Source organism: Cebus imitator, unplaced genomic scaffold (genome assembly GCF_001604975.1).
Source record: "Cebus imitator isolate Cc_AM_T3 unplaced genomic scaffold, Cebus_imitator-1.0 Scaffold150, whole genome shotgun sequence".
NCBI classification, from domain to species: domain Eukaryota; kingdom Metazoa; phylum Chordata; class Mammalia; order Primates; family Cebidae; genus Cebus; species Cebus imitator.
Window position 1 is genome coordinate 3,867,507 of NW_016107465.1, and position 27,407 is coordinate 3,894,913.

General features: G+C 37.3%; 1 protein-coding gene across 1 annotated transcript in view; it reads right to left on the reverse strand.

Moving 5' to 3' along the window:
* GNAQ (G protein subunit alpha q) overlaps nucleotides 1-27,407 on the reverse strand; it is a 328,594-nt gene that overhangs the window by 202,416 nt on the left and 98,771 nt on the right. Inside the window, exon 2 of the mRNA XM_017543283.2 lies at nucleotides 15,383-15,567. Coding sequence (XP_017398772.1) covers nucleotides 15,383-15,567 — 185 coding nt within the window. The remainder of the gene's footprint in view (nucleotides 1-15,382; nucleotides 15,568-27,407) is intronic.

Sequence of the window (27,407 nt, forward strand, 5' to 3'; positions counted from 1 at the left end):
AAAAAAAAAAAAAAAAAAAAAAAAAAGAAAATATCTTAATCTCTGGAATTAACCTAAAGGAAATTTTACAGCTAAATGTTTATGAAATGAAGTACATCATTAGTATTCAAAAATGTAAAGTATCACTTTCACCAATTAGATTGGAAAGACCTAAAACACTAATAAAACTGAGTTGGCAAAGATGTGGCAAAAACAGGCAAGTTCAGATCCCACACAGTAATTGGTATGAGCTTTCTGGATGGCAATTTAATGATCTTTACCAAAAGCCTGAAAAATGTTCTGACCTAGCAATTCCATTGCTAGCAGTTTATACTGCAAGGATGTTCATTATGGCACAAGTGAGAAAACAAGTCAGAAAAAAGTACTTGTGATATATACTTGACAAAAAATATATATATATTTTTGTAAATAGGTCCATACTCCCTTATTAAATGAAACCCCCAAATTTCCAAGAACTGAAAGACTTTTATTGTAATTAATTTATGGGAAATGTGACTGGCTGCAAAGCTATTTACAATCTTCATTTATTCCACTAATTGCAAATATTAACATATTTTGCTGCTGAAATGTTAATGTATTTGATTACACAGTACAACTCCAAACCTCAGTAGGGGTTTTCTCACCTTATCTTTCTATAATACAAGAAAATTTTTTTTAGAATTCAGAAACAAACTGCCCCAAGGAGTTCTGGATGAGGGATGGTGAACCTACATTTATATGTGCAAAGTGAAATATCAGTATGTCAATATACCATAAAATCCACAGATTTCTTACATAGTGAGATTACAAGTGATTTTTACCTTCTTTTGCTTTTTTATGTTGTCTGAATTTTTACAATAAACACACTTATCTGTATATTTATAAAAATGTTTTCCTATTTGAGAAAAAGAAAAAAGGATCTAGTATTTATGGAAACAAGCTTCTTAATTTCAAGTATTACAGCTATGTTCACATACCAGAGGTGTTTCATAATTCAGTCAAGTTGGTTTTCTGCTGCATAAGCTTTCCAACCACTTTTGTGACCTGTGATCAAGCTTTTCATAGAGTTGTGCATTTCATTATCCCAAGACTGCAGCAGTAATTAAGATGTCTTCCCTGGCTCCTAACAAAGATATCTCCATGGGAAATTGTCAGAAAATGGACAAACACCCAGCATTGCCAGATGCATCACTACATGCACCAACCCAGAATAGCAGGAAGGGGGGCAAAGAAAGGGAAATAAGGAAAGAAAAAAAGATAGACTATATGAGCTCTCCTATAAAAACTGCCTTGACTGCACATTAAAGAATTAAATAATTTTGTGAAGTATCTTGCCTCTCCAATGAGACTGCAAGTCCCCATAAGCAAAGCACACATCTTACACCTCCTCTGGCCCAAAGGGAAATGAAAAAATACTTGGTGGGATTTTAAAAATTATTTAAGTAGATGTGAAATGTATGGATTAATAAACATAAAGAACAAGTAAAAAGGGTGTACAGTCAAGACGCAGAAATCAAATAGGTGGCTATCAGCATTAAAAGTTTAAAAGATTCATAATAATAGTGGTATCATGTGATCAGCTCTCTGATTAAATACTTACTCATTCATTCCATAGTATTCACTGAGCTCAACTGTGGGAAAGGGCTTTTGTTAGGTCCTGGGGACACAGCAGTATAACTTGAGCTCGCCAAAGTGGTGGAAAGACAGATGGAGTGGCCACAGGTAACTCCATTTACTCTTTTGCATAAGAAAATTAAATACATGTGTCCTAAATGCCAGAGGTGTTTATGGAGTCAAGTATATGAGCTGCCTTTAGGGAAGTGTAAGACTAACTCTGGGTTGGGCTTCATCCAGCCCCATAAACTTACAAACTGAGTAATTTGGGGCACGTATTTTAAACATTTTTCATCTGTAAAATTATAACACTACTACCTACCTCACATTTTGGAGCATATTAAATGAAAACGGCCCAGAGTGGTTGGCTGAAGTTACTTCTCTCCCCTTTTCTTCTGTCCCTTCGCCTGTTTTATTATTCGACTGTCTACCTTCTTCCTCACCTTACAAACACACAGCCTGAAGTCAGGAAAACAAGATACTTTGGCTGTTAGAGAAAAGTGAAGGCTCGTTTATCTCAGCAGTGACAGAAATCCATAAACTCCTTCAGAAGGGCCTCCACTTTCATCTACATTCTGATGCCTTAGATCCTACCAGAAACCAGCCGCTGCTCCCAAGAAACCACTGCAGCACCCGATCATGAGAACCTTAGTCTCATTCTTAGATCATAGCCTCTCCTATGTCTTTAAACAATAAACAATTTCTTCTCAAATAATGTGCACTTTCCCGAAACAGATATACATTTCTCCTGACCTAGCACTTTCTGGGAATAATTCAACAACCATTTAGTAGATGCTATGTTGATGTTACTGTCCCAAAAGTTTTGCACCTATATATCGTCACTAACGCTCACATTGACCATACAAAGCGAATACTATTATGTCCTCACTTTTCCGACAAGGAAGGCACAGCATAGAGAGTTTAAATAATTTGCTTAATGTCTCATACCCAAAATCCTATTCAAGTATAAGTTCTGGGACCTTCTCTCCAAAAGGTAGCATACTGATGACTTCCTATTTCCTCTAGTTATTTCTAAGAAGCCTCTACTTCGGGTTGCTTCGGCATCAGCTTCTGAAGAAAGCCGAATCTCAGGCCCACCCCAGATCCACTGAAATACAAATATGCATTTTATTGAGAGCCTCACATGACTTGTACACATATTCAAGTTCAAGAAGCACTACTCTAGAACACAAAATCACTGTTCTCAACCTCACATTCAGTTAGGAAGACCCAAAGCTGTCACTGGAGTATGTGGCACTTCTGTACATATTAGAAAAATTTACCCACCTCTCCACTTTTTGTGTACAGAGTCTGGCAAAAAGAGACTGCTGTAGAGAGAAAAAGGCACCCCTTCCTCTGGGCTACCATTCTCCCCCATGGCTGGCAAAAACTGCACAACACTGATGCTGCCCACCCACAAAGTACATGGTATTGGTTATTTTATGCCAAGGATCAAAGTCAACTGAAAGACAGGTGAATCTAAAAGTATTTTAATCCCCAACTTTAGTGAGGTATGTTGACTGCAGTATTCCATTAATATAATCAAATAGCTATGCAACCTCATCCTGCTGCTGTCCACCAGCTGCCTGGTAGATGGTAAAATGACTAAAAGACAGTCAAGAGACCAAAGACTAGAGGCTAGTGCCTTCGAGAATGCATACACAATCACCTAATTAGCTGAACTCTTACCACAGAAGCACTGTCTTTAAGGACTTTTCACCACCTCACAGAGAGGCCAATGCTGACAACACTCAGTACGGTCTTCTTTTTAGTTCAAAACCGTTAGACTTTTCACCACAGAGGAAGTGTGTACATTGACAGAAGCAGATAACCCACCAGCCAATCTAATACTACTGCTAATCTCGGCAGGGATATCACATTTCTTGATATATGCCACTCCTCTCAGTTACATTTCAGTTTCAAAGTGGTGGCATCAACTTAAAGGTATCTTCTTAACAAATTCACTTTAAGAAACATAAAATAAGGAAAATAAAGGTGTTAAAAGTATAAATTTATATGGGACTAGCCAAAATGAGTAACTGTAGCTATTAATAAAGAGCTTTTTTTCTTCTCTCTTGAAAGGAAAAGCATCATAATATAACATAAAATAACACGAAAAGTCATTGTTTTTTATAGCACATTTCTTGCTGATATTTCACGTCTGGATATACACGCTTGTACTACTGAAAATCATGAGTAGGTTAACAACATACTATTTAAAAACATAATTGCATAGCAGGTGGAAGTAATTTAGGGTAAAACAATATAATAAAGAGTAAGTACAATTTCTTAGAAGCAACAAGATTTTTAGGTTTTGATACATGTTATTAAGATGAACAAAACCGCTGCTTTGCTAAATACTAAGTAAGCGCTACTCTAAATTTCTAAAATAGCAAAAACTAAATACATCACTGAGAAGATTTCTCCAGGGGAGTAAAAATGAGAAGGAAATATGCTGGCAATTCTCATATTCTCCCTTGACCTCCATTCAGGCATTCACTTTCCCTTAGTTCCAGCAAATATTCTGCCTAATTGAAAATAGATACATTGTTTTAAAATTAAGACGGGAAAACCATACATTACTTGGTTTAAAAGAACAAGGAAAGTACTCATCTGATGCTTTGCCAGGAGTTAACCAAGAACAGCCAAATGACCAGCTTCACAACTTCCTAATAAAATGCATTAAACTATGCCACATGTGTTTTATATGGTGGCTGCCAGTTCCTGGCCATTCTACACAGGTTAGTCTAAGCAGCTGAGAGCAGTTGAGAGACAGGATGCTAAAGCAGAGTTCGCTCACGTGTTTGGACTGATCAGTAATATTCCTTAGAGTGCTTTATTTTTTTTTTTACACAGCCATATCAGTTTCTGTTGACTACAATATAGGAGGTACTTAGCAAACATTTTTTGAATGACTAAAGAACATTATCTCAATTTAACAATGGACAATACTTTCAACTTGTCTGGACTATATAATTCTCAAAACACAATGGGAAATCGGCATTAGAATCACCACTATTTTACAAATAAGAAAACTGGAATTCTGAGATATTAATTTCTTCAATATCACACAACAGTTTTGCTGTACAGTATGTTTCAAACTAAGCTGTGTATGACTCCAGTAGTTGTGTTCTTGTGTGTACACCAGACAGTACACAAAAACCCATCACAGTAAACAAATGTTCATTTGTTCATTCATTCAACAGAGTAGAACTATAAGTCGAATGCTGGACTAGGTTTAAGGAATTAAGGTCCAATCTCTGCCCTCAAGTGTTAATTTTTTTTCCTTTCATCCAATTTTAAACAATGTGAATTAGCTAAAGATGAACTAAGCTGTGGATGTGGAAGCTGTGCATGAGCTGATGATGAGCCCAGCTAGGTTACTTTGAGACAAAATGAAAAACAATGCAGATAGGCCATAAAGCATAATCTGGGGGAACATTATCCAAACATAGTCACTGCATGTGTACAATACAGAGATAATGCTGGGCTTCCATCAGTTTTATTCCCACATATACATACAATGTCGTGTCCAAAGGTCACTGCTGGCATACATGAGTGTGTGTATACATGTGTGTATGTGGATACATATGTCTACAGTTCCACCTGTGCTTAATGCCCCTAATTTTACTATAGTGAGCTGCTTCCCATTATCTGCATTAGGCACAAATGAGTAACCATATAACACACCAGGATTAAAATATTATAGTTAATAAAAGGGCAAAATCAGCTTACATTATCTTCTGATGTAACGTTAGCTCTCCCATTGAGCTACATGAATTGGTCTACTTCCAGTAGCTTGAGATCACGAAACACAAAAAAGAAAATCCAAGTAAGCTTGTTAAATCTAAATGCTATAAATGGTGAAGATATGAAAGTGGAAGGGATTCTGATGTAAAATCTGGTGTAGAGCCACACTGACCCAAAAAGTGATTAGCGGAAGGGGAATTTGGTAGAACTCCATTGCATTGTGTCCAGCTCCAACTCTTGTTAGAAGAAATGATTAAAGTGAGAAAGAAAATAACTGAATAATAATAAAGCCACCATCCCCATTCATAAATGAGGACACTGATCTAAAAATGAAAACTATATTATAAAAGTAGGAAAAATAAAAGTCCTTTTATTGAGCTATGCAGCTAATACAGTATGGATAAGGAAATAAACTGAAGCCTCAAGAAAAAGGAAGATGTCTGCATTAGAGAGAACAATTAATACATTTGGATTAACCCTAGGAAATCTACCTGCCAGTTAAAGAAATGCTCTTCCTTAAAAGTACACAGGAATAAATTCATCTCTTGTGCAATCCCAAAGAAGAAAACCAACACTGAGTGAGTTCTACTGCTGCCCAATATTAAAACACTGCAAAAATTAGTTATTAATAGAGCACAGTACTGGCAAAAGATATACAAAATAGACCAATGGAACAGAATGGAGAGTCCAGAAACGAACTCATACATACACATTCACTTGATTTGTGACAAAAGTGGTACTACATTGCCCTGGGTAAAGAATGGTCATTTCAATAAATGAATTGGGTTAATCAGATATCTGGATCAAAAACATAAAAACTTGACCTTGCCAGGCACAGTGGTTCATGTCTATAATCCCAGCATTTTGGGAGGCCAAAGCGGGTGGATCACAAGGTCAGGAGAGTTCAAGATCAGCCTGACCAATATGGTGAAACTCCATCTCTACTAAAAATACAAAAATTAGCCAGGTGTGGTGACACGCGCCTGTAGCCCTGGCTACTTGGGAGACTGAGGAGGCAGAATTGCTTGAACCTAGGAGGTGGAGGTTGCAGTGAGCCAAGATTGTGCCACTGCACTCCAATCTGGATGACAGAGCGAGACTCCACCAAAAAACAAAACAAAACAAAAAAACTTAAACTTTATCTCATACCATACTCTATAATCCACCTGAAATGGAGTTTAGATCTAAATGTAAAATGCAAAATAAAGAACTTAGAAGAAAATCCAGCAGATTATCTACATGACCTTAAGTAGGCAAAGATTACTTTAAAAGAACACAAAAAGCAATTATTAGAAGAGGAAAAAATTATAAATAGGGCTATCTTACAAGTGAGAACTTTCACTGAAAGAACCATTAAGGAAATAAAAAGCCAAAAAGTAGACATTTGTAATCCATTTATTCAACAAAGATGTATGTCCTTAATATAAAAGGAACTCCTACTCTGGAAAACTCTTTGGCAGTACCTAGGTACTAAAACTGTTTATATGCCTACTTTCTGACTTAGGAATTCCAAATGTCAGATACATAGTCCAAAGAAATGCATACTTATGTTCACCAAAGACAGGCATAGAAATGTTTATATTTGCAGCATTTTTACCAGCCAGAAATGTCCAATTTTATAACAGGATATAGTGTGTGTGTGTGTATGTGTGTGTGTGTGTGTGTGTGTGTGTGTAAAACAAATGATAGCATACTTGTAAAAAAAAAAAAAGTTATACTACTATCGAGTACAGTAACTATTGGTCATATGTAAATATAAATGTAAATTAATAAGATTAAATAAAAGTAAAAATTTAGTTCCTCAGTTATACCAGCCGCCTTTCACAGCTCAATAGTCACATGTAGCTAGTGGCTACTGTATTGAACAGAAGCAACCGAAAGCATTTTAATCAGCACAGAAGGTTCTATAGGGCATTGCTATTACATAGCAATGAGAATTAAAAAAAAAAAAAATTACAAATTAGCAACGTGGGTGAATTCCACAAACACACTGTTGAGTGAAATAAACCAGAGACAAAGGAGCATATATTTTATATGCCTCCATTCATACCAAGATCAAACACTAACAAAACTAATCTGTTACTAGAAGTCAGGAGGATGATGGTCTTCTTTCAGAACTTGTGAGTACTGATGGAAAGAGAGCATGAAGAGTCTTCTAAGGTTATGGTTATATTTATCCAGATCACGAAATCTAGATATACATATATTGACGATGGAAAAACACGTGCGACTCAATACTAATGATGTGTGCACTCTTCTGTATTTTTTTAAAAATCTTTTTATTACCAAAAAAGAAAAAAAATATCAATCTCAGTCTACTGCTGATGTCTTCCTTTGTTTCAGAGTCCTCCTCTGATGAAAATGAAGTTAGCTTTACATCCTCACTAGGCAATATGGCATGCCTTGGGATTACGAATTAACTTTAGCCAACAAAACAAAGAATTTTTAAAATCTTATATTCATCTGCTGTTTTTACATGGCCATCATGGATATAAAATGAATAAAGAACTGCAAAAGATGAAGGGAGGAGAAGAAAATGTGGCTAAGAAGTATTTGCAAGATATTAAAAGAGAAAAATTATAGAAAGGGATTTTGAAAGTTGATAATAGTTAACCAGAGACTCCATGGTGATTCAACTCCCAAGATCCTGGAGAGAAAGGAGAAAGCAGCAATAAACCAATCTTAGAAAAAGAGGTGGCTGACTCAGATTGGCCATGAAAAGTCCATAGATTCATTCAGACTGTGAAAAAGACAAGAAAACACTCAAAGATTCATAGAAGCAGGAGTAGAAAGTTTCCCTATGAAAAAGCACAGGCTGTTTTGGTACCCTGTGGCCAACAATCCAATTAAAATCACTGTCACCCACAAAAACCTTCATCTGATATCGAACTTTTGAACACTTAAAAAAATCAACATAGATTAATTGCTGCAATCACTTAAGGGATTTAGATACAAAGAAAAAAACCTCTATTGGGCTGGAGACCCTTGACAAAGCCAATCTATTGTTTATTTTCTTTTTAAAAAATTTTCACAGGTGCTACAGAATGGACAAAGTTCAAGTAAGGCAGAATCTTCAAATTATAAGAAAATAATTGTAGTAACAGCTTCAGCTCTTTTTAAGTTTTAGAATTAGAAAATCAACATGAAGAAAAATAGTGTTGAAAAGAATTTTAGAGGTCGTCTAGTACATTCCTAGATTTATTTTAGCAAAAGTGCTTTAAAGAAATTCACATGTTAAAAATACATTCTATTTTGAACACGGCCAGATAAGGAGATTTCTCAACCTCTTTTGGTATCCCATTTCAATGGCTGTCATTCTGAAGTGACTCTGAGGTTTTCCTTAAATACCTCCTAAATCTAGTCACACTGTTTTTTTTCTGTTTGTTTTATTCTTTAAAAAGATGGAAGGTTAGTAGTATTCATTCTCTACATAATGACAATTCCTCTTATAACTTCCAAACTTTCAAAAACCATTCAGAAGACATTTTCACATACATTATCTATTTAACCCTTGAAATAATCTTATTATTATTTGTCCCATTCTATAGATGGGGAAATTCGGGCTTAGAGTTCAAACAATTGAAGGTGGGGGGATGGGATAATCCCAAGGTTATTATATTCAATCCTTAGACTCAAATTCAGCTAGCTACTTCATATATAACTAAGTTACTAACCCCTTAAATTCTTTCTACTCCAGAGTAAGAAATTTTATTTTAGCAAAGACTTTGTAAATGCTAACTAAAATCAGAGGGCTTGCTCCTATGGAGAATCCATGTGTCATTTTATTTTTCACACTGTATTTTTGCAGTGAAGATTGGTAATTTGTGCCACCATCATTCCCCTGCTTCTACCAACTGTACCCAGATTTCCCTCGGAGACCGTCAATCATATTGTTGCGCCTTCCCCTGTCCAAAGAGCTAGCACAATGAGAAATCAGACAAGCCAAAGGAAAAAAGGTTAAAAAATTAATGTATTTTATAAGAAATAACCAACAGCCAGTAAACATATTAAAAAAAGTGTTCAGGATGTTTAGTTATCAAACAAATGCAAATTCAAACAACAATGTGCTCCAAACCAGCACTTTTTCCTAGAAATCTGAACCTTGGGTGGGTGACAGAAGATTAGAAATGGTCAGAGTTCATCCATTTCACAGATGAGTTCCCTGGGCCTGCCCTAGTTTCCAAGAGCCCATCCTTCAACTTGTACTCAGATAAATTCATTTTCTACTTGTTAGCCAGTGTTGGTTTCTGTTGCCTGCAAGCAGAGAACCCTGACCGATAAAGCTCTTCGGAGGGGTAGATAAGAACATATATATTTATTAGTTCTGCCTCTATTATGTATTTATTATATAGGTAGGAAATGTTAAAATGAAATCAGCTTTTTGGTATTTTGTAAACTAAGAAAATTCACTCATGTTGAATAAAGTAGTAATGTTTTATTCCTTGATCAAGGGCAACAGTTCTCCAGAAATTTGGCTGTATTTTTCTTCGGCAAAATGAAAAATGGCTTCTGGGGCCTTGGATTTTTTCAGGAAGTACAGAAAATTCAGAAAGTGTCAAATGTGTTTAACGAGGTACTTTCCTGTGACAAGTTCTTTGTTAGAATTTCTCAGAGAAGACAAAAGGCAAAAGGGAAACACAGGTGTCAGACCTCAAAATGCCTGGCTAGTTAGTCAGAGACAGCTGCAGCAAAGGTGCTAAATGAGCCCTGGTTATCAGGACTTGCAAGTCTAAGAGGAAAAACTGGTTTACAAAGAAAAAAAAATGGGTGCAACTGTCCACTCAACATTCACCCAAGGTGAGACTTAGTTTTCCTGGACAACTGTCTTAAATTCACTACATAAAGAAGCATTGACTCAGATTCTTTTCTCTTCGGACTGGCAAAGGGAACAGGGGCCTATCAATACTTTGAAATTGCCACAATACCACCCTTATTTCACAGTTCACAGAGATTATTATCCAACTATCAAAGGATACTAGGATCCACTATCTGGAGTAACTCACTCAATAAACAAAAGCTTCTATAACACGTCTGGCATGTCACAGAGGAGATAAAGAATTATAAAGGAAGAAACTTGCTTACTCAATCTGATTGAGAAAATATGGTAAACAAATATGAAATAACTAATAACAGGCAATACAGGAAGAACCCCAACTGCCAGGTTCAGACAGTAAAAAATCTCAAATCTTGAGATCCACTCCCTCAGCTATAACTCGAGACAGTTCCTTAGCCACATAAACACAGGCACTTTATATCCTTTCCTTTTTATTAAGAGCTGATTTCAGCACCAAAGCAAAGATTAATCAGAAAAGCACATCTGTATAAAGAGGGGGGAAAGGGGAGGAAGAAGAGGATAAGAAAAAGTAACTACTGGGTACTAGGCTTAGTACCTGGATGATGAAATAATCTATACAACAAACCCCCATGACATGAGTTTAACCTATATTAACAAACCTGCATATGTGCCCCTAAACCTAAAGTAAAAATTTTTAAATAATAAACTAAAAAAAAAAGGAAGCCATAAATTAACAAGGATAAAAATTCTTTCTTTTGGAAACTAAGAAATGACAGAGTAATCTCACAGTCAAATGCTTTGCACCTAGTGGAGCCTTAAATACGTCTTTTGATTTGACCAAGTGACAAATATTTAATCCCTCTTTATCACTAGTTATCAATATTTGTGTTCAAGGAAAATGCAAAATAATATTTAGGAATAAACAAACCCTAGTTCACAGTATATTTAAAAGTCCTAAGACCTATGTCTTCTCTCACCTGGGCTAAGTCCACGCAGCTCAACTATAAACAGTGTTTGTTTAGCAAAAAAAGTACAAGAACAAGACAACACATACATACTCAGGGAAGAATTCATTTTTCTTTTGGTAAAATGTGCAATTACAAGCTCCTTACTAATTCTGCAATCTGTTGACAAAGGGCATGCAATGCCACACCACTTGGTTTAGAGACTGTGGACTGGACTCCCCCTGACCACAGCACCCACTACCCAGCAACCAGGCAGGACTCTCAGTTCAAGCAACAAGTTAGCAGGAGAAAGTGAAACCTCAGTTATTCTGGGGTGGCATTCCAAGAGCCAGAACCAATTTCACAGCAAACAAAACTCAACAACTTCCCAGTTCAGAAGAGCTCATATAATGTGTAGTCATGTTTTGCTTTATAAAATACAGGAGCTCAAAAACAAGTACAAAGTTAGGCTGGACAATATTAGAAAGTATTTTTAATTTACGCTACTATCTATAGATTACGGCCAATGTGATGGTAGGTACAGAAAAGCTTTATTAAAAAACCAAAATGGTTACGTTTTTTAAGTCAAATTTCTAAAACAGTTATTTTATCTTTATATCAAATTCTTTAGATTATTTATAAATTATATATACCTTTGTAACCAGAAATTTCTGTAGAAAATTCTAACCGAAACATAAATTACTATTAAGATAATAAAAACAAGAAAATAAAATTCAAATTTAACCTGGATGCAAAATCTTTCATGAAACTTTCTAAACCATTTTCTAGTCCTGCTCTATAAGAATTCCCTCAAGCTAAACTGGCCGATTTCTACATCGCATGCAAATTCCTTCTTGTGATCATTTGCTATAGCCATGCCTTCTCCCCAAAGTGCTCCTTCCACAAATCTGCCCTTCTCCCTTTCTGGGCTATAAATTTCTGCCCAGCCCTGATTAAACTTCTCTGCATCCCTGACAGTATGTAGCATTTATTCCCTTATGCATAGAGATTTCAAGAGTTATCCGTTGATTTGAATAATTATTTTGACAACTTTGAGGCAGACGAGGAAACTCTCAATTGTTAAACTCACAATTTTTTTTTTTTTTTTTTGACAGCTGCAGTGCAGTGGCAGGATCTCAGCTCACTGAAACCTCTGCCTCCTGGGTTCAAGCAATTCTCCTGCCTCAGTAACTGAGATTATAGGCATGTGCCACCACACCTGGCTAATTTTTGTATTTTTAGTAGAGACAGGGTTTTGCCGTGTTAGTCAGGCTGGTCTTGAACTCCTGACCTCAGGTGACCCGCCCACCTAAGCCTCCCAAAAAGCTAGGATTACAGGCCTGAGTCACCACACCCGGCCACAAATAATTTACCTATTCAAAAAGAAATATTTTTCGAGCACCTTACTACGTACAAGATATAATGCCAGGGACAATGAAGAATGCAAAGATGGATCTGACAAATAATGACTTTCAAGGAGCTCAAAATCTAGTGAGGAAAATAAGATCCAAGTCACCATAATCAATACAAGCTAGAAAATTACAAATACTTCACTATGGATATGCTAAAGACGACTAGGATTACTTAGCACTATGAGGGTTTAGGGGACGAGCAGGGAACTCTTGGAAGAAGAGGCAGCTGAGCTGAACAGAAAGGAGAAGACATAATGCCCTTAAGTATAAACAAAGGCAAGGAGTGGGCAGAGCTCAGAAAGTTAATAGATGAAGCAAGGGGAGAGTGATGCTTTAGAACATGTATATGATATAGAGAAAATGGAACAAATGTGAAAGTCACTTGTATTACGAATGAAAAGAGGTTAAACACAGAAAATTTGGAGGTCATCACACACTAAAGTCATGATGTTAGGCAATCTTCAGTAACCAAGATATGCAGGAGGATTTATGAGGATTAATTATGATATCTGAGGAAAATTCATATATTGTAACTTTTTATGATGTCAATTTATAGCTGAATAGTATTCAACAAAGTCTACTCAATTAGAACTGACATGAAGAGTTCAAATAACACACAGTGTTAAACATTCTTCAGTGTGTTATGTGAATAAGGCATAAATCCCACCCGATCTTCAACATCATGACTATAAAATAAATGATCTTCATATGAAAATCTAACAACAGGGCAAGGTCCTAAAGGATTCTTCTGGAGCATCTAAGAAAATAGATTTGGGGGGGGAGTAAAATTTAGGGAGATTATATTTTAATGCATAAACTGGCAGTGTGGTATGTATAGATAAGAAACATAAATAGCACACATATGGTAAGTCAGCCAGAATTCATCAGATCATCCTATTATCAATGGGCTATAGACTGGATAAGTCACTGATATTAAAAAATAAACAACAAACAAACTCAATACAATTACAACTACAAGGAAACAAGCATGCTAATGATTTCGGAAACCACTGAGACTTCTCGGGGCAGGGAGAACCCTGATCTTCTCAAATTCAGATGACTTAGATATATCCATGCACCTTGCTCTGGCTTAATTACCATGTTCCTGGGCTCACAAACTTGCCCAGCTCTTTTTAACTCTTGAAAATAAATGCAAGAGGAATTATTTGTGGAAGGTCTCTTTGTTATTTGTGAAAAGATTCCTGATGCCACTGGAAAGCCAAGTGTGAAAATATCAATTAGATAAGAAACCAGTAGTTAATTTCAAGGAACCATCCAAGAGAAAAGTAAATGCCGATGACTTGGTATTTTATTTTATTTTTATTTATTTTTTTTTTTTTTGAGACAGAGTTTCGCTCTTGTTATCCAGGCTGGAGTGCAATGGTGCGATCTCGGCTCACTGCAACCTCCGCCTCCTGGGTTCAGGCAATTCTCCTGCCTCAGCCTCCTGAGTAGCTGGGATTACAGGCACGCGCCACCACGCCCAGCTAATTTTTTGTATTTTTAGTAGAGACGGGGTTTCACCATGTTGACCAGGATGGTCTCGATCTCTTGACCTCGTGATCCACCCGCCTCGGCCTCCCAAAGTGCTGGGATTACAGGCTTGAGCCACCGCGCCCGGCCGGTATTTTATTATAGAAGCCTTTGAATGGTAACAGAGGCAAAGGTATACAGAATTGCTTTATTTTAGCTATGGTTTCATTTTTTGTGAGTTAAATCTATAAGTCCTACTGGACATACCAACTTCTTGCTATTGCCTACTAAACTTGGTAAATGGGAATATCCTTCACAGCAGATTTACCAAAAGTACTGAAAGAATTAACGTTCTTATTGAAGGCTCTAAAATAATCATAAGTACAAATACAGTGCTTTATCAACAAAAGGCCAGGCTTACTTTTAGTATCAGCATTCTAAAATCCCTAAGGAGCAAAGACTGCATCCTTGGGGGATGTGCTGATTAACGGGAAGGCAACGAAGAGATTTCTAACAAATTCCAAATAGATATTCCTTCCCTCAGGCTGGGGGCCTCAGCACAGTCACACCCTGGGTGCACGTCCAGTTCCTGCCTACGAGCTTTATGCAGGACAACTGAAGCATACATTCAAACACGGGGCCACTCTCAGATATGCCAACCTTGTTTGGTATCACTTCTGTATAATATTTAGAGGATAAGCAATTATAGCATTTATTTTCATGTGGAGGAGAAGGGGGATGGTATTCTATTTCAACCAAGAAGTAATACTAGAGGATACTGAAGTGTGTTTATTTTCTAAAAAGCTAAAATTTTAGGGCTTTTTTCCCCCTAATCCTTCTTTAAGTGGCTTAAGAAGTTTCTGTTACTTTAACACAATTGCAAGGAAATGTGTAAGAAAGGTTATTGGAAGTGAAGATAGGCCTATTTTGAAATAAAATAAACCCTCTAGTACCACTGAAAGAAAATCACAAAATTCAAAATTAAACCAGACAGAATGGTTTTAAGTTATTTTCATTCTTTTTCAGTTTGTTAAAAAGCAAGGCTACCATCTCTTTGAAATCCCCTACTTTGGCCAATTTGATACTTACAAACTGTCTCCTTAACATAATGTGCTTCCCCAAATTTTAAACCTGAAAATATTTATTGCTGAACATCCAAATATGCCTTTCATTGATATCACTAAAGGTATGATTCTGTTTTTTTATTAGGTGTAACTTTAGAGGTTTAAAGAAAAAGACATTTATCAACAACTTATTATCCATTAAAAGTCTCATTTATAATGGGATGGAAAACGTATTGTTTCCAACCCCTCCCCCCATGCATTCCAGGCATGTCAAGAGGCCACTCGCGTTGTCACATTATTGTGAATAGCTGGACCATTCAGCCAACTGTTCCAATGAAGAGTCACACCTACCTTATTATGCTCATACTTGTATGGGATCTTGAGTGTGTCCATGGCTCTGATCATGGCCTGCATGGCCGTGAAGATGTTCTGATACACCAGCTTGGTGAAGCCCCTTTTATCTTCATCAGAGTATCCTGACCCATGGATGATTCTCATCTGCTTGATAAACGTACTCTTGCCACTCTCTCCTGTCCCTGAAAGATGAACAACAGCAGCTCATCAGACCACAGTGCCATCTCAGTTTCTCAGATAACAAAACCAAAATACCATGCCTTCGATTTAACATCCCCAGATGACCTGCTGAGAGGAACAACTCTAGAACTGGTAATGCTACCCATGGTGAACATTTAGCAAAATTAGAGGGAGCAAGTCTATTTCAAAGGCAGATAAGCTCCAACAACAACAAAAAACCCCCAAGCCTGTCACCTATTTGGAAACCACTAAGCACCAAATTTTGACAGTGATTTGTGACCATGTATCTTGCAAGAAACAATGACAACAGTATCTTTTGAACATGATAAAAACTTGATAAAGCTCTGTTCCCTGGAGAATATCTGAAATGCTTCCAGGACACTGGGTTGATGAGCCAGGATTTGGATCTGGAAATGATAGTGCACTTATACAAATGGTACTCACACAGAGATAAGGAAAAAGGGCCTCAAATTTTCTAGACACACTGCCTATTTTATTTTTTAGACATAGGATAAAGCACTGTCACACAGGCTGTAACGTAATGGTGTGATCATAGCTCACTGCAGTCTTAAACTTCTAAGATAAAGAGATCCCATCTCAGTCTCCCAAGTAGCTGGGACTACAGGCATGCACAACCATGCCCAGCTGTTTTTTTTTTTTTTTTTTTTTTTTTTTTTTTTTTTTTTTTTTTTTTTTTTTTTTTTTTTTTNGTAGAGACGGGTTCTCACTAGGTTGGCCAGGCTGGTCGTGAACTCCTAGCCTCAAGGGGTACACCTGCCCTGGCCTCCCAATGCCCAGCCCATTTTCTCTAATTTTAACATTTGCCATAAGAACACAGTGTCCTGGTAAGGCATGAATAAGAATCATTTTTCTATACATCACATATCCCTGAATTTATTTGGTAGGGGGGGGATGGCTGACTGAGTTACAAAGGAATCGCCTAATTCAGAAAAGCCATGATGGTTCTTCTTCCTCCTCCCCATTCCTGACTAATAACATTATACAGAAATTTATTGTGATTAGTTTTTTTATTCCTTCTGTGCTATCTCCTTTTTCACAAATTCAGTGTTACTTTTCTGTTACCACAAGCCTAAAAAGGTAATCCCTAACAGAACTATATATGTCCCTGGGAAGAAGAAAAGAAGGAAAAATTGGATCACTTCATGAAATGACAGCGTATTTCTTCTACAATGAATCTAAATCTTCTAAAACTTCATTTTTCTAAATGTAAGTGGCTATTTTCATGTGTCCTTTCTCACTCCCTCTCAAATTTCCTTGAGATTACCAAAACAATAACTGTCTTTATCTTACTCCAACAATGTAAAGAAAATAAAAGTGCCAATTTGGATATTAAAGATGGAAGAACAGAATGAAACACAGAATGGCCATATCCCCAGGGTCCCTAATGTCATTTCCTCACTACAAAGCTGAGAAAAACAATTAAAGAAAGAAAGGGAAGGAAAGGAAGAGAGAGAGAAAAGAAGGAAGAGAGGAAGGGAAGGAAGGAGGGAGAAAGAAAAATAAAAGCTAGTAATATGGCATCTGTCCTAAATTCATTTTGTTTTTCTGATGGTTGTATTTCATTACTATCTTTATAATAATCACAAAATTTCAATTAAGTATTTCAGTTTTCATAGAAGCACTCTTAAATGACTGTAGATGTCTTGGTAAATACACAGCCCTCACACAGTTACAATGAAAGGTATTTCTAGCCACAGAGTCCTGCAGTAGCTGATTCCTTTATAATAATTTTCCTAGTACTTTAGAGTAAAGCGATCTGGAACTCCTAGAAATATAAATTAACAACTGTACTGTGAATGCTATCTGCCCAGTTTGATAGGATTAATCCAAAAAGTTTAAAATGAGTATTTTATAATCCCAACCATGAATAGTGGTGAAAAGCATAAAGTGGCTGAAAATTATCCTCTCTCTAGTAGAGATAAAGCTACAAAATTGTTTCTCATTATCAACCATTTACAGAAACTAGTATCTTTACTCTTCCAAGCAATTAAAAGTATATAAGACAAAAAAAATCCATATTGCTTGTTTATTATCACAATCTCAGAGCCAAAGGCTTGCTCTTAGAGTCTAAATGCAAACAATCATTAATTCACAACACAAATAGAAGAAATCTTAATTTGTGAGGTTATGGTATAAGAAGAAAAAGAAAGAGAATCAGGCAACAGGAACTTTTTTCTCATGGTCACCTGAGAAATTTTTACACACTTATAACCACCCTGCACCAAAAAAAAAAGAAAGAGAGAAAGTATCAGATGAAGTATAAGCACATTGGCATGTGTTTCAATGAAATTACATTGGACAAGAGCAATCAACACTTGGTACTTCCTTGAATCTAGTCACCAAGTCCCTGGGCATTGTCTACACACTGGATATCATACTAATGTAGACTCCAAGTAGGGGCCAAACATGTGACTGATGAATGAGTCAGGAAAAATTAAGAGGAAAGAAAAAATAATCAAAAAATCAACTCTTAAGATATTTTCCTGTTGCCAGAAACACACCCAGGGATCCTTTCTTCATCGTCTCATCTTGCTGGGTACCCCAAGAAGGCTGACCAACAGGGATTCCAACAGCTTCGTTATAGTATGTCTTGTGCTTGAGCTTAGCTAATAGAACACCAGACAGCAGGAGAAAGAGGAAGGGGCATTTATTCTCCTAGCTTCCTCTCTGCAGGACAGCACAGATGTGCTATATTGCATCCAGAGGTCCCAGCTCCTGCTGGGTGGCCCTCTCCATACTGATGCTCTCTCTGGGTTCCAACAACTGCTCCCTCACCTTGCCTAGCTATTGCTTGGCCCCAGGTTACTGCACCAGCTCTTACAAGCTACTTACATCTGCTTCACTCCTCAATCCCCACATAGGAGTGTGCCATCCATTTCCTGCTGGAACTCTGACTAGTACAAATACCAATCAAATGAAGGACAATGAAGGCAAGGGAATGGAGGGCATGCTCTCTTCCTCCTCTCCTATTCTCTATAAATCTTTTATTTATAAAGTGCTCTCTATTAAGTAACTCATTTTCATGACACTCTTCTGGAGGCCAATCATGATAAAGAAACAGTTGTCATCCAGCTAAAAAATACTGGTAGAGCCAAAACCAAATCCAGGGCTGCTAATTCTCCCCCAAAGTACTTACCTGCCAGAAAAGTGCATGTTACATGCAAAACACACACACACACACACACACACACACACACACACACTCTCTCTCTCTCTCTCTCTCTTTTTTTATTACAAATGAGGTCTCACTATGTCGCCCAGGACTCAAGTAATTCTTTTGCCTCAGTCCCCCAAAGTGCTAGGATTACGGGCATAAGCCACCACCCACCATGCTTCCCCATCTCCCCTCCCCACACATTTTAAGAATAATCTCCAATGTACACACAGGGGACACAGTAGTCACCACCTCCTGAATATAAAAGATTTGTGTTCAACCCTTTATCCTTTGCAAGCATTTTGAAATATATTGCCATTTTATCCTCTTAATCTTTGAGATAGGTGTCTTTATCCTCATTCCACAGAAGAGAAAAGGCCTTGGAGAGGTGAGGCAACATGGCTGAGATGATATGGCTAAGAACAGGCAAATTCCAAGACTCAAGCCCAGTCTTCAGATGCCCAAGCTTGGGCTGGGCATGATTTTCACAACTATCCAAAATCCAAAATAATTCACTTCTACTGTCCACAATTTAAAATTATCTCATCCAGGCTTTGACTACACCCAATTTTTCTCCCTTTAACCTAATTTTTAATTTCTGAATATTATTTCAATTAAAGGGACCCACTTTGAATCTTGGTGCCATCTTCCAATTGGCCAGCCCCGAAGTTCCAGGTAAATTTCACTCAAGAACTTAATGTTCACACAAATGTTGTGAATTCAAAGTGAAGGTAAAGCTTCATGTAAGAAAAATCTGTGTGATGCAAATATTATAGGTAGAATAATAATAGTAAATTAAGATATTATTTGGCACTAGATCAGAATTTAGCCAAAAAGAAAGCACAGTCCTATCTTGGTATCCGTGAGGGATTGGTTCCAGGATTCCCCTCTTCAGACACCAAAATCCAAGATGCTCAACTCCCGGATATAAAATAGTGTAATATTTGCACATAACCTATACACAACCCTCACATACTTTAAAACATCTCCAAATTATAATACCTAATACAATGTAAATGCTATGTAAATAGCTGTCATACTGTATTATCACTTGTATTATTTTTACTGTTCTATTGTTTTTGTGGGTTTTTAAAAAAATATTTTCTATCTAACGTTGGTTGAATCCATGTATGGAACCTGTGGATACGAGAAGGCCAAATGCATATGGACTAAAACATCAACAATGCAAAAAACTCAGCTTCTTTGTTCCATACAGTTCTATGTCAGAGACAAATGAATTATTCTTAACAAGCATGTAATCCAAATTTCATGTGTCATTCTCCTATTTTTATAGAATTATGCAATACTCTCTGAGTTTGAAATGGACATTTTAACAATCTAGTACTGATTAGTATGAAAAATTTTGGTACAATAAAAAAACAGCTGTTCCCAACTTACATAAAATTAGTTGTTTCCTAAGGCCACATGAAAATGAAAAGCGTAAGAGACTTCACAATTCTCTTTCTCTGAATGAAAAAAGCAGACTTTTCTACTAGTAGATTGCTTCAAGAATGCAGTGATGACTAATGTCTTTTCACAGCATAGGGCAATGAAAAGCACAAGTAACCCTGACCAATCTAAAGAAATATGACTCTGCTTCCAAGACCACTGATACTATAAAATCTAGCAATAAGCCCTCATATAAAATGTCTGGGGGAGGAAGAAGGGTCTCATTTTTGCTAATTTAAATATATCTCCAATCAAGTCATTTAATAACTTTAACAAGCAAATCAACACATAAGAGTGTGAGTCCCAGAAAATCCCTGCTCTTTTAAGGGTCTATATAAATATGATTTTAAATGTCCCCATAAAAGTTATTTGTACCCTCAGGCAAGTACTCTGCCTTCTCTAATCCCAGCTCATTAAATGCCCAGAAATGAAACTATTTAAGAATCATGCTATGAAAAAGGCCACTTCATCCAGTGTGCGTAATTGGCTATAAGGAATACTAATTTTTCTTCCCTAATCGCTTGATCATGATAATGTGCAGAGAGCAATCCCCAATTCATTTCACATCTCTTCCTCTCAGAACAATCATCAAACAAACTAAATATACTACCACAGAGCGCATCACTTAGTAAGCTATCAGAATACATCACATTAGACACGCACTCTCTCACACAATCTAATTCTTTCATTTTAGACCTTTTTTTCTTTTTGCCAAGATCTTTTCCACACAACAGGATTCCCACATACAAGTTCTGACACAAATCTGTATTTACTCTGTGTCTGATCCACACAAAGCATACATATGTTTATACTGATTATTTTGCCTGTTTGCATGATGTAGTCTGCAAATAGTTCTGTCAAAAATGACCATTCTAAATCCAATCATATGTTACCTTCTTAATGGTAGTATATTAGCATTTATTGCTGAAAGCATTCATGGACTCATTGGTTCTTTCTCTCACTTGAACTGGCTTCTTGGACTACTATGTTATTAAAAGAGCTGCCAAGGCCAAACCACATATGAAGAAGCATTGCTCAATGCTTAAAAAATGTCAGTTACTACTGCCACTGCTCTGAAGGACACTGGTGCCCGTTTCCATACAAGGGCCCTGGAAAACAGTCACTGAATATACTACCAAGAATTTCAAGGGTCCGCATGGTCTATTCTCTTTATTCTGAAGGATTAAAAAAAAGGGGAGGCAGAAAACACACCCTGGCAGGGCCTCTCACAGGCTGAGGGAAGTCCATACCACTTCTACTTTTTTTTTTTTTTTTTTTGAGACGGAGTTTCGCTCTCGTTACCCAGGCTGGAGTGCAATGGCGCGATCTCGGCTCACCGCAACCTCCGCCTCCTGGGTTCAGGCAATTCTCCTGCCTCAGCCTCCTGAGTAGCTGGGATTACAGGCACGCGCCACCATGCCCAGCTAATTTTTTGTATTTTTAGTAGAGACGGGGTTTCACCATGTTGACCAGGATGGTCTCGATCTCTTGACCTTGTGATCCACCCGCCTCGGCCTCCCAAAGTGCTGGGATTACAGGCTTGAGCCACCGCGCCCGGCCCTTTTTTTAAATCAAGTTTCTCTATTATGCCAAAACAGTTATCAAAACCGTAGCCTTTAAAGTTACACAATGAATATATTCATTTCACACTGCCAGGGCCTTTCATGAGTGCATTTGGAGACACTGTCAAACTATCAGAAGTCTAATCTGAAGACCCTAACAAATGAGAAGGCTCAGGACAAATGCCCTGCCCCAGCCTCTTACATGGCCAGCACCCAGGTAAAGAACAGCCAAGAACAAAACGCCAGACTCACAGAACTGAATTATAATTAGAGCAACTGTACTTCAGGTCCACTGGTTTAAGTTGAGAGTCTGAAACATGAAATCTCAGCCCCACTTCATCTGAACTTGGGCTACTTCCACATACAGTTGGATAAAGTGAAAGCAGAAATGGTAAGGAGGAATTTTCTACCCATAAGCACACTATCAATCCACACCTACAAAGATAAAGGTATTTTAATGCTGAGTCAAAACCCAATCCATGTGTTGTCCATATTCCAGACTATAACTACCTTAAAATATCTGTATTCTGTTTTCTGCACATTTTCCTCCACTTAGACTGAAACCTGCATTTGAAACAGAGCGCCTCTAAGATCAAAGTTGCCATAACTTCCTGTCTCTAGTAACTTAACTGTCTGTTGAGGGCAAGAGTTGAGTACAGTTAACCATTTGTCCCCAGCATGGTCTTGCAGAAGATCCTAGATAATTTTTTAAATGTAACACAGAATAGAACTAAATTCAGTATAACCAACTACAAGTAGAAACTGGACAGGTAATTTAGTGCTAATCAGGACTATTAATAATAACTAACCCAGTTAAGTGATTTTAAAGAAAAAGACAGGCAAAACACATTGAAAATTCATTTACTGAAAGTATTAAAAGGACATGTAGTCCTGGACTTCTCAATGTGGTAAAATCCTCCCAGAAGAATCACCTGATCATCCAAGGTTACTCAAAAGTGCAAGAGCATTTTCTTAGTGTGCCCATAGTAAACATTTGTGTATTAAAAACTAACATCAATTGGTTGCAGAACTTTCTGAATATGCTTAAAGAAAAAAAAAAAAAAAAAAAAAAAAAACATAAATTTGTACACTTTAAAATGGTAAATTTTAGGCCGGGCATGGTAGTTCATGCCTGTAATCCCAGCACTTTGGGAAGCCAAGATGGGCAGATCACTTGAGGTCAGGAGTTCAAGACCAGCCTGGCCAACATGGTGACACCCCGTCTCTACTAAAAATACAAAAATTAGCTGGATGTGGTGGCAGGTGCCTATAATCCCAGCTACTCAGGAGGCTGAGGCAGGAGAATCACTTGAACCGAGGCGGCAGAGGTTCCAGTGAGCTGAGATTGTGCCATTGTACTCCATCCTGGGGAACAGTGAGACTCTGTCTCTAAACAAATATATAAAGAGGTAAATTATGATATATAAATATCTCAAAAAAAATTTTTTAAGCTGGCGTCAGTATAATTTGGAGAACAGGGAGTTTGCATGAAATTTTCCTGCTAAAACTCATTCAGCAAGTTACTTTGAGCCAATCTGCTCAACTTCTCCCCATTCTTTGCTCCTAAGAGTACATGCTCATTCTCTCTGCCTCTGGGTGTACTTTGGAGAAAAGGTTTCAGAAGCTCTGAACCCACTGATTTTACAAATGAGAGAACTGACTCATGCAAGGATTCTGCTGTTTGACAGCTAATGAGGAAGAAGACAGACTGGAACCTACCAAGGTCTCTTATCTGTCCAGAGCTCCTGGTCTTAATGCCCTCATACACTAAACATTTTTCCCATTAATAAAACTTACAAATATTTATTATAGAAAACTATTTTAAAATTTGACCATTTTCATGTATCTTTCCAGTCTTTTTTTTTCACCCAGGTAAATGTACTTTTTTCTGTTCTTGTTCAAAAATAAAACTGCAACAGGCTGGGCGTAGTGGCTCATGCCTGTAATCCCCGCATTGTGGGACGCTAAGGCAGGTGGATCATTTGAGGTCCGGTATTCGAAATTAGCCTGGGCAACATGGTGAAACCCTGTCTCTACAAAACATACAAAAAAAAAAATTAGCCGAGTGTGGTGAAGCGCACCTATAGTCCCTTTGGTAATCTGAGGTGGAAGAATCGCTTGAACCCAAAAGGGGAAAGCTGCAGTGAGCACTGATTTTGTCACCGCATTCCTGCCTGGGTGACAAAGCAAGAACCTGTCTCAAAAAAAAACAAAAAATAAAACCGTGCAACAATACTGTATTGTTATTCACTTAACATACTATGACAACTATTCTCTGATACTAAGTATTCTTCAGAAATGATTAATAATTAGCTGAAAAAACATCATAAAGATGTGTGATAATTTAACAATTACCCTGGGATAACACATTTTGAGCATTTCTAAATTTTTTGCTTTTGTATATAATGCTCTAATAAACATCCTTGAACTAAAATCTTCGCCTGAATCTCTGCTTCCTTAGGAGAGTATCATAGAAATGTGATTAGTGCAAGGATGTAATCTTTGGGAAGGCTGTGGCAGTCCTGTAACTGTACCAGCTGACACATCCACAGACCCACCACCCAACCCACTTTTGAAAATACTGTATTTTTTTAACATCTACAAATTTGAGAGACAAAACTAAATTTATATCTTTATTTTCAAGAAGAAACATGCTTCATACTTTTCTTATTCATTTCTATTTCTTCTATGAACTGCCCCTTTCATTTTAATTGTTTAAGGACTTGGTGTTTTTCCTATTTCTTTTTTCTTCTTTTTTTTTTTTTCTTTTAAAGAGACAGGGTTTCTCCATGTTGACCAGGCTGGTCTCGAACTCCCAACCTCAGGTGATCCGCTGCCTCTGCCTCCCAAAGTGCTGGGATTATAGGAGTAAGCCACCATGCCCAGCCTGTCCTATTCCTTTTTAAAAACAATTCAGTTTTTAAGCACAGATTTAAACTTATTTACAAATATTTCCCCAATCTGCCATTTTATTTTCATTTGTTGACAAAACTGGTACATAAATTTGCACTATGAAAGAAATGACTACAGTCATTCATCTAAGCTTTCCTTTAGTGATTTCTTTCATTTATGTCTTTAAAAAGGCTCAAACACATATATTTTATTCCAGCTTTCACAGTTTTACCTTTTACAATTAACTAACAAAATATAACACATATTTTGATGTGTAGTGTGCAGTGATTTTTTTACTAAAAAACTTTTTCTCAAAGTCATTAAATACCTCAAAGTCACATGGTCTCAGGTGTATATGGCCTCAACAGGAAATTTTTTTCATATCCTCTAATGTGCTCCTAAATAGTGATCAAAGAAATATATGAACCATATTGAGTGTCCAAAAGCAGGGGTCCCCAACCCCCAGGGCCAAAGACCAGCCCTAGTCACTGGCCTGTTAGGAACCAGGCTGCACAGCAAGTGAGGAGCAGGCAAGCAAGCATTACTGCCTGAGCTCTGCCTCTTCTGCATTAGATTCTCATAGGAGCATGAATCCCACTGTGAACTGTGCATATGAAGGATCTAGGCTGCATGTTCCTTATGAGAATTTAATGCCTGATGATTTGAAGTGGAACAGTTTCATCCTGAAACCAATGCCGCCTCCCGACCCGACCTCCATTTCTGGAAAAACTGTCTTCCACAAAACTGGTCCCTGGTGCCAAAATGATTGGGGACCACTGTCCTACAGCATCTCAATGACATTCATTCTGTTCCCTCTTCTTCATCTTCCTTACACAACCAGCAGGTCAGCATTTCCATGCCTAAGCATTAGACTTTTACTAACTGCAAATTTATTTAAAGAACCTGAGAAAGAACAGTAGTGAAAATATTCCAGATGTTAAAGATTCTAATCTCTCTTCCACTTTATATATCTATTTCTATCTACATAACATATTACGCATATGTTACCTATTCGAGTTCCTTCTCTTAATAGTCCTGTGGCCTTGGGTAAATTACCTGTCTTCTCTAAGCCTATTTCCTCATCTGCAAATACCACTACCTAGTTTACAGTTCTGCTCTGAGTTTTCAATTAGTTAATCTAAGTAAAGCAGTGCTTAGTAGGAAATAGATAATAAATGTTAGCTATAATTCACAATGCAAAATCAAGTAGAAAAATGAGAGAATAGTCTAATAAAAGGCTATGTGGTGGGAGACGGACACTAAAATCTCTGTAATGAAGAGAAATAATATTTTAATGCAATATTTTTGAAGTCAAAATTAATGCCCCAAAATCCACAATAAACAAAATAAAGACAGGATCATTAACAGTACTATAATGCACCACATTGGCACCTGAGAAGCTGCCTTCGGTTTTCATCCAGTGGCAAGTGCTTTTACTCACCTTATCTAGTTTCAGTCCTGACTCAAATTCTCCATTCCCAAAATAACTGAGATAACCATCACCAGCATTTCAGTATTTAAATTCAGAGTGTTTGGAGATTTTTAGCTTGAATTGTTTATTCTTAATTTTATTGGATATAGACTGTATGTCAGACGTTCTTCTAGTATCAAGGATGCAGGACAGACACAGTTATTACTTTCACAAAGGTAACATGCAAGTGTGAGCAGATGACATATGGATAGATGAATAATAAAATATCTAACAGAGACGGGTGCTATGCATTAAAGAATTAAAGGACAATGAAATACAGAGTGACCTGACTGCTGCTTTGAGAGACCTTCTTAAGAAAGTACATAAAAGCTAATATTCAAGAATCAGCAACAAGAAAATTAGAAGGAAACAGCATTCCAAGCTGTTGACCAGCTGACATGAGGGCTGAAATGGAACACATTTAGCTGGCATGTTGCAGGTATAAGAGGGCCAGTGTGGTTGTGGCATAGCAACTGGATGGGAGAGGGGTAGGAGGCAAGGTGGGAGCACTGGCTACAGAAACACCAGGCAAATCACCTGGACCATTCATTATATTTTAGGAAATAAGCTGGATTTTATTCTGGTGCACTGGACAGCTTTGGAAAGTTTAAACCAGGGAAGCAATAGGCCTCCATTTATGCTAAGTAAAGAATTGATGATTGTTAAGGACAAGTTAGTAGGTTATTCCAATAATCCAAACACCAAAAAAATCCTAAAAAAGTTTGCATGGGGATGACAAGGAGAGTGATAGTTTGGAGATGGATGAAGTGAAAAAGAGAGGAGATGACACAGGGAAAACTCTTAGATTTCTGGATTGATGGATGGAGGCACTAGATGCTTAGAGAATCCTGAAGAGGAAAGGGTTTGCAGAGGGAGGACACTAAGTTTGAAATGTGCATTCATTCCAATGAAAAGCACTCTTGTACACCTGGAAGGTTCACAGCATCGACATGGAGGCTACCCACAAAGGATGAAACAGAGGATGCGATTTGTGTCCTACATTCTCTAGGCCTCAAAGGCAAGGACACAGACATGACTGAGCATCTTCTACTAATGTGTGAGTCAGAGCAGGCTGCAAAACCTGGGATATAATTTCACTTCCTATGATATAAATCTCCTTAGCTAAAGAAAAGGTAAGAATCTTGTTGGTCACTAAGTTACACACACACACAAACACACACACTCATTTATAAAGTGGTACCATCTGGCAGAGCACAGTGGCTATGCCTATAATCCCAGCACTTTCGGAAGCCGAGGCAGAGGTGGGTAAATTGCTTGAGCCCAGGAGTTCAA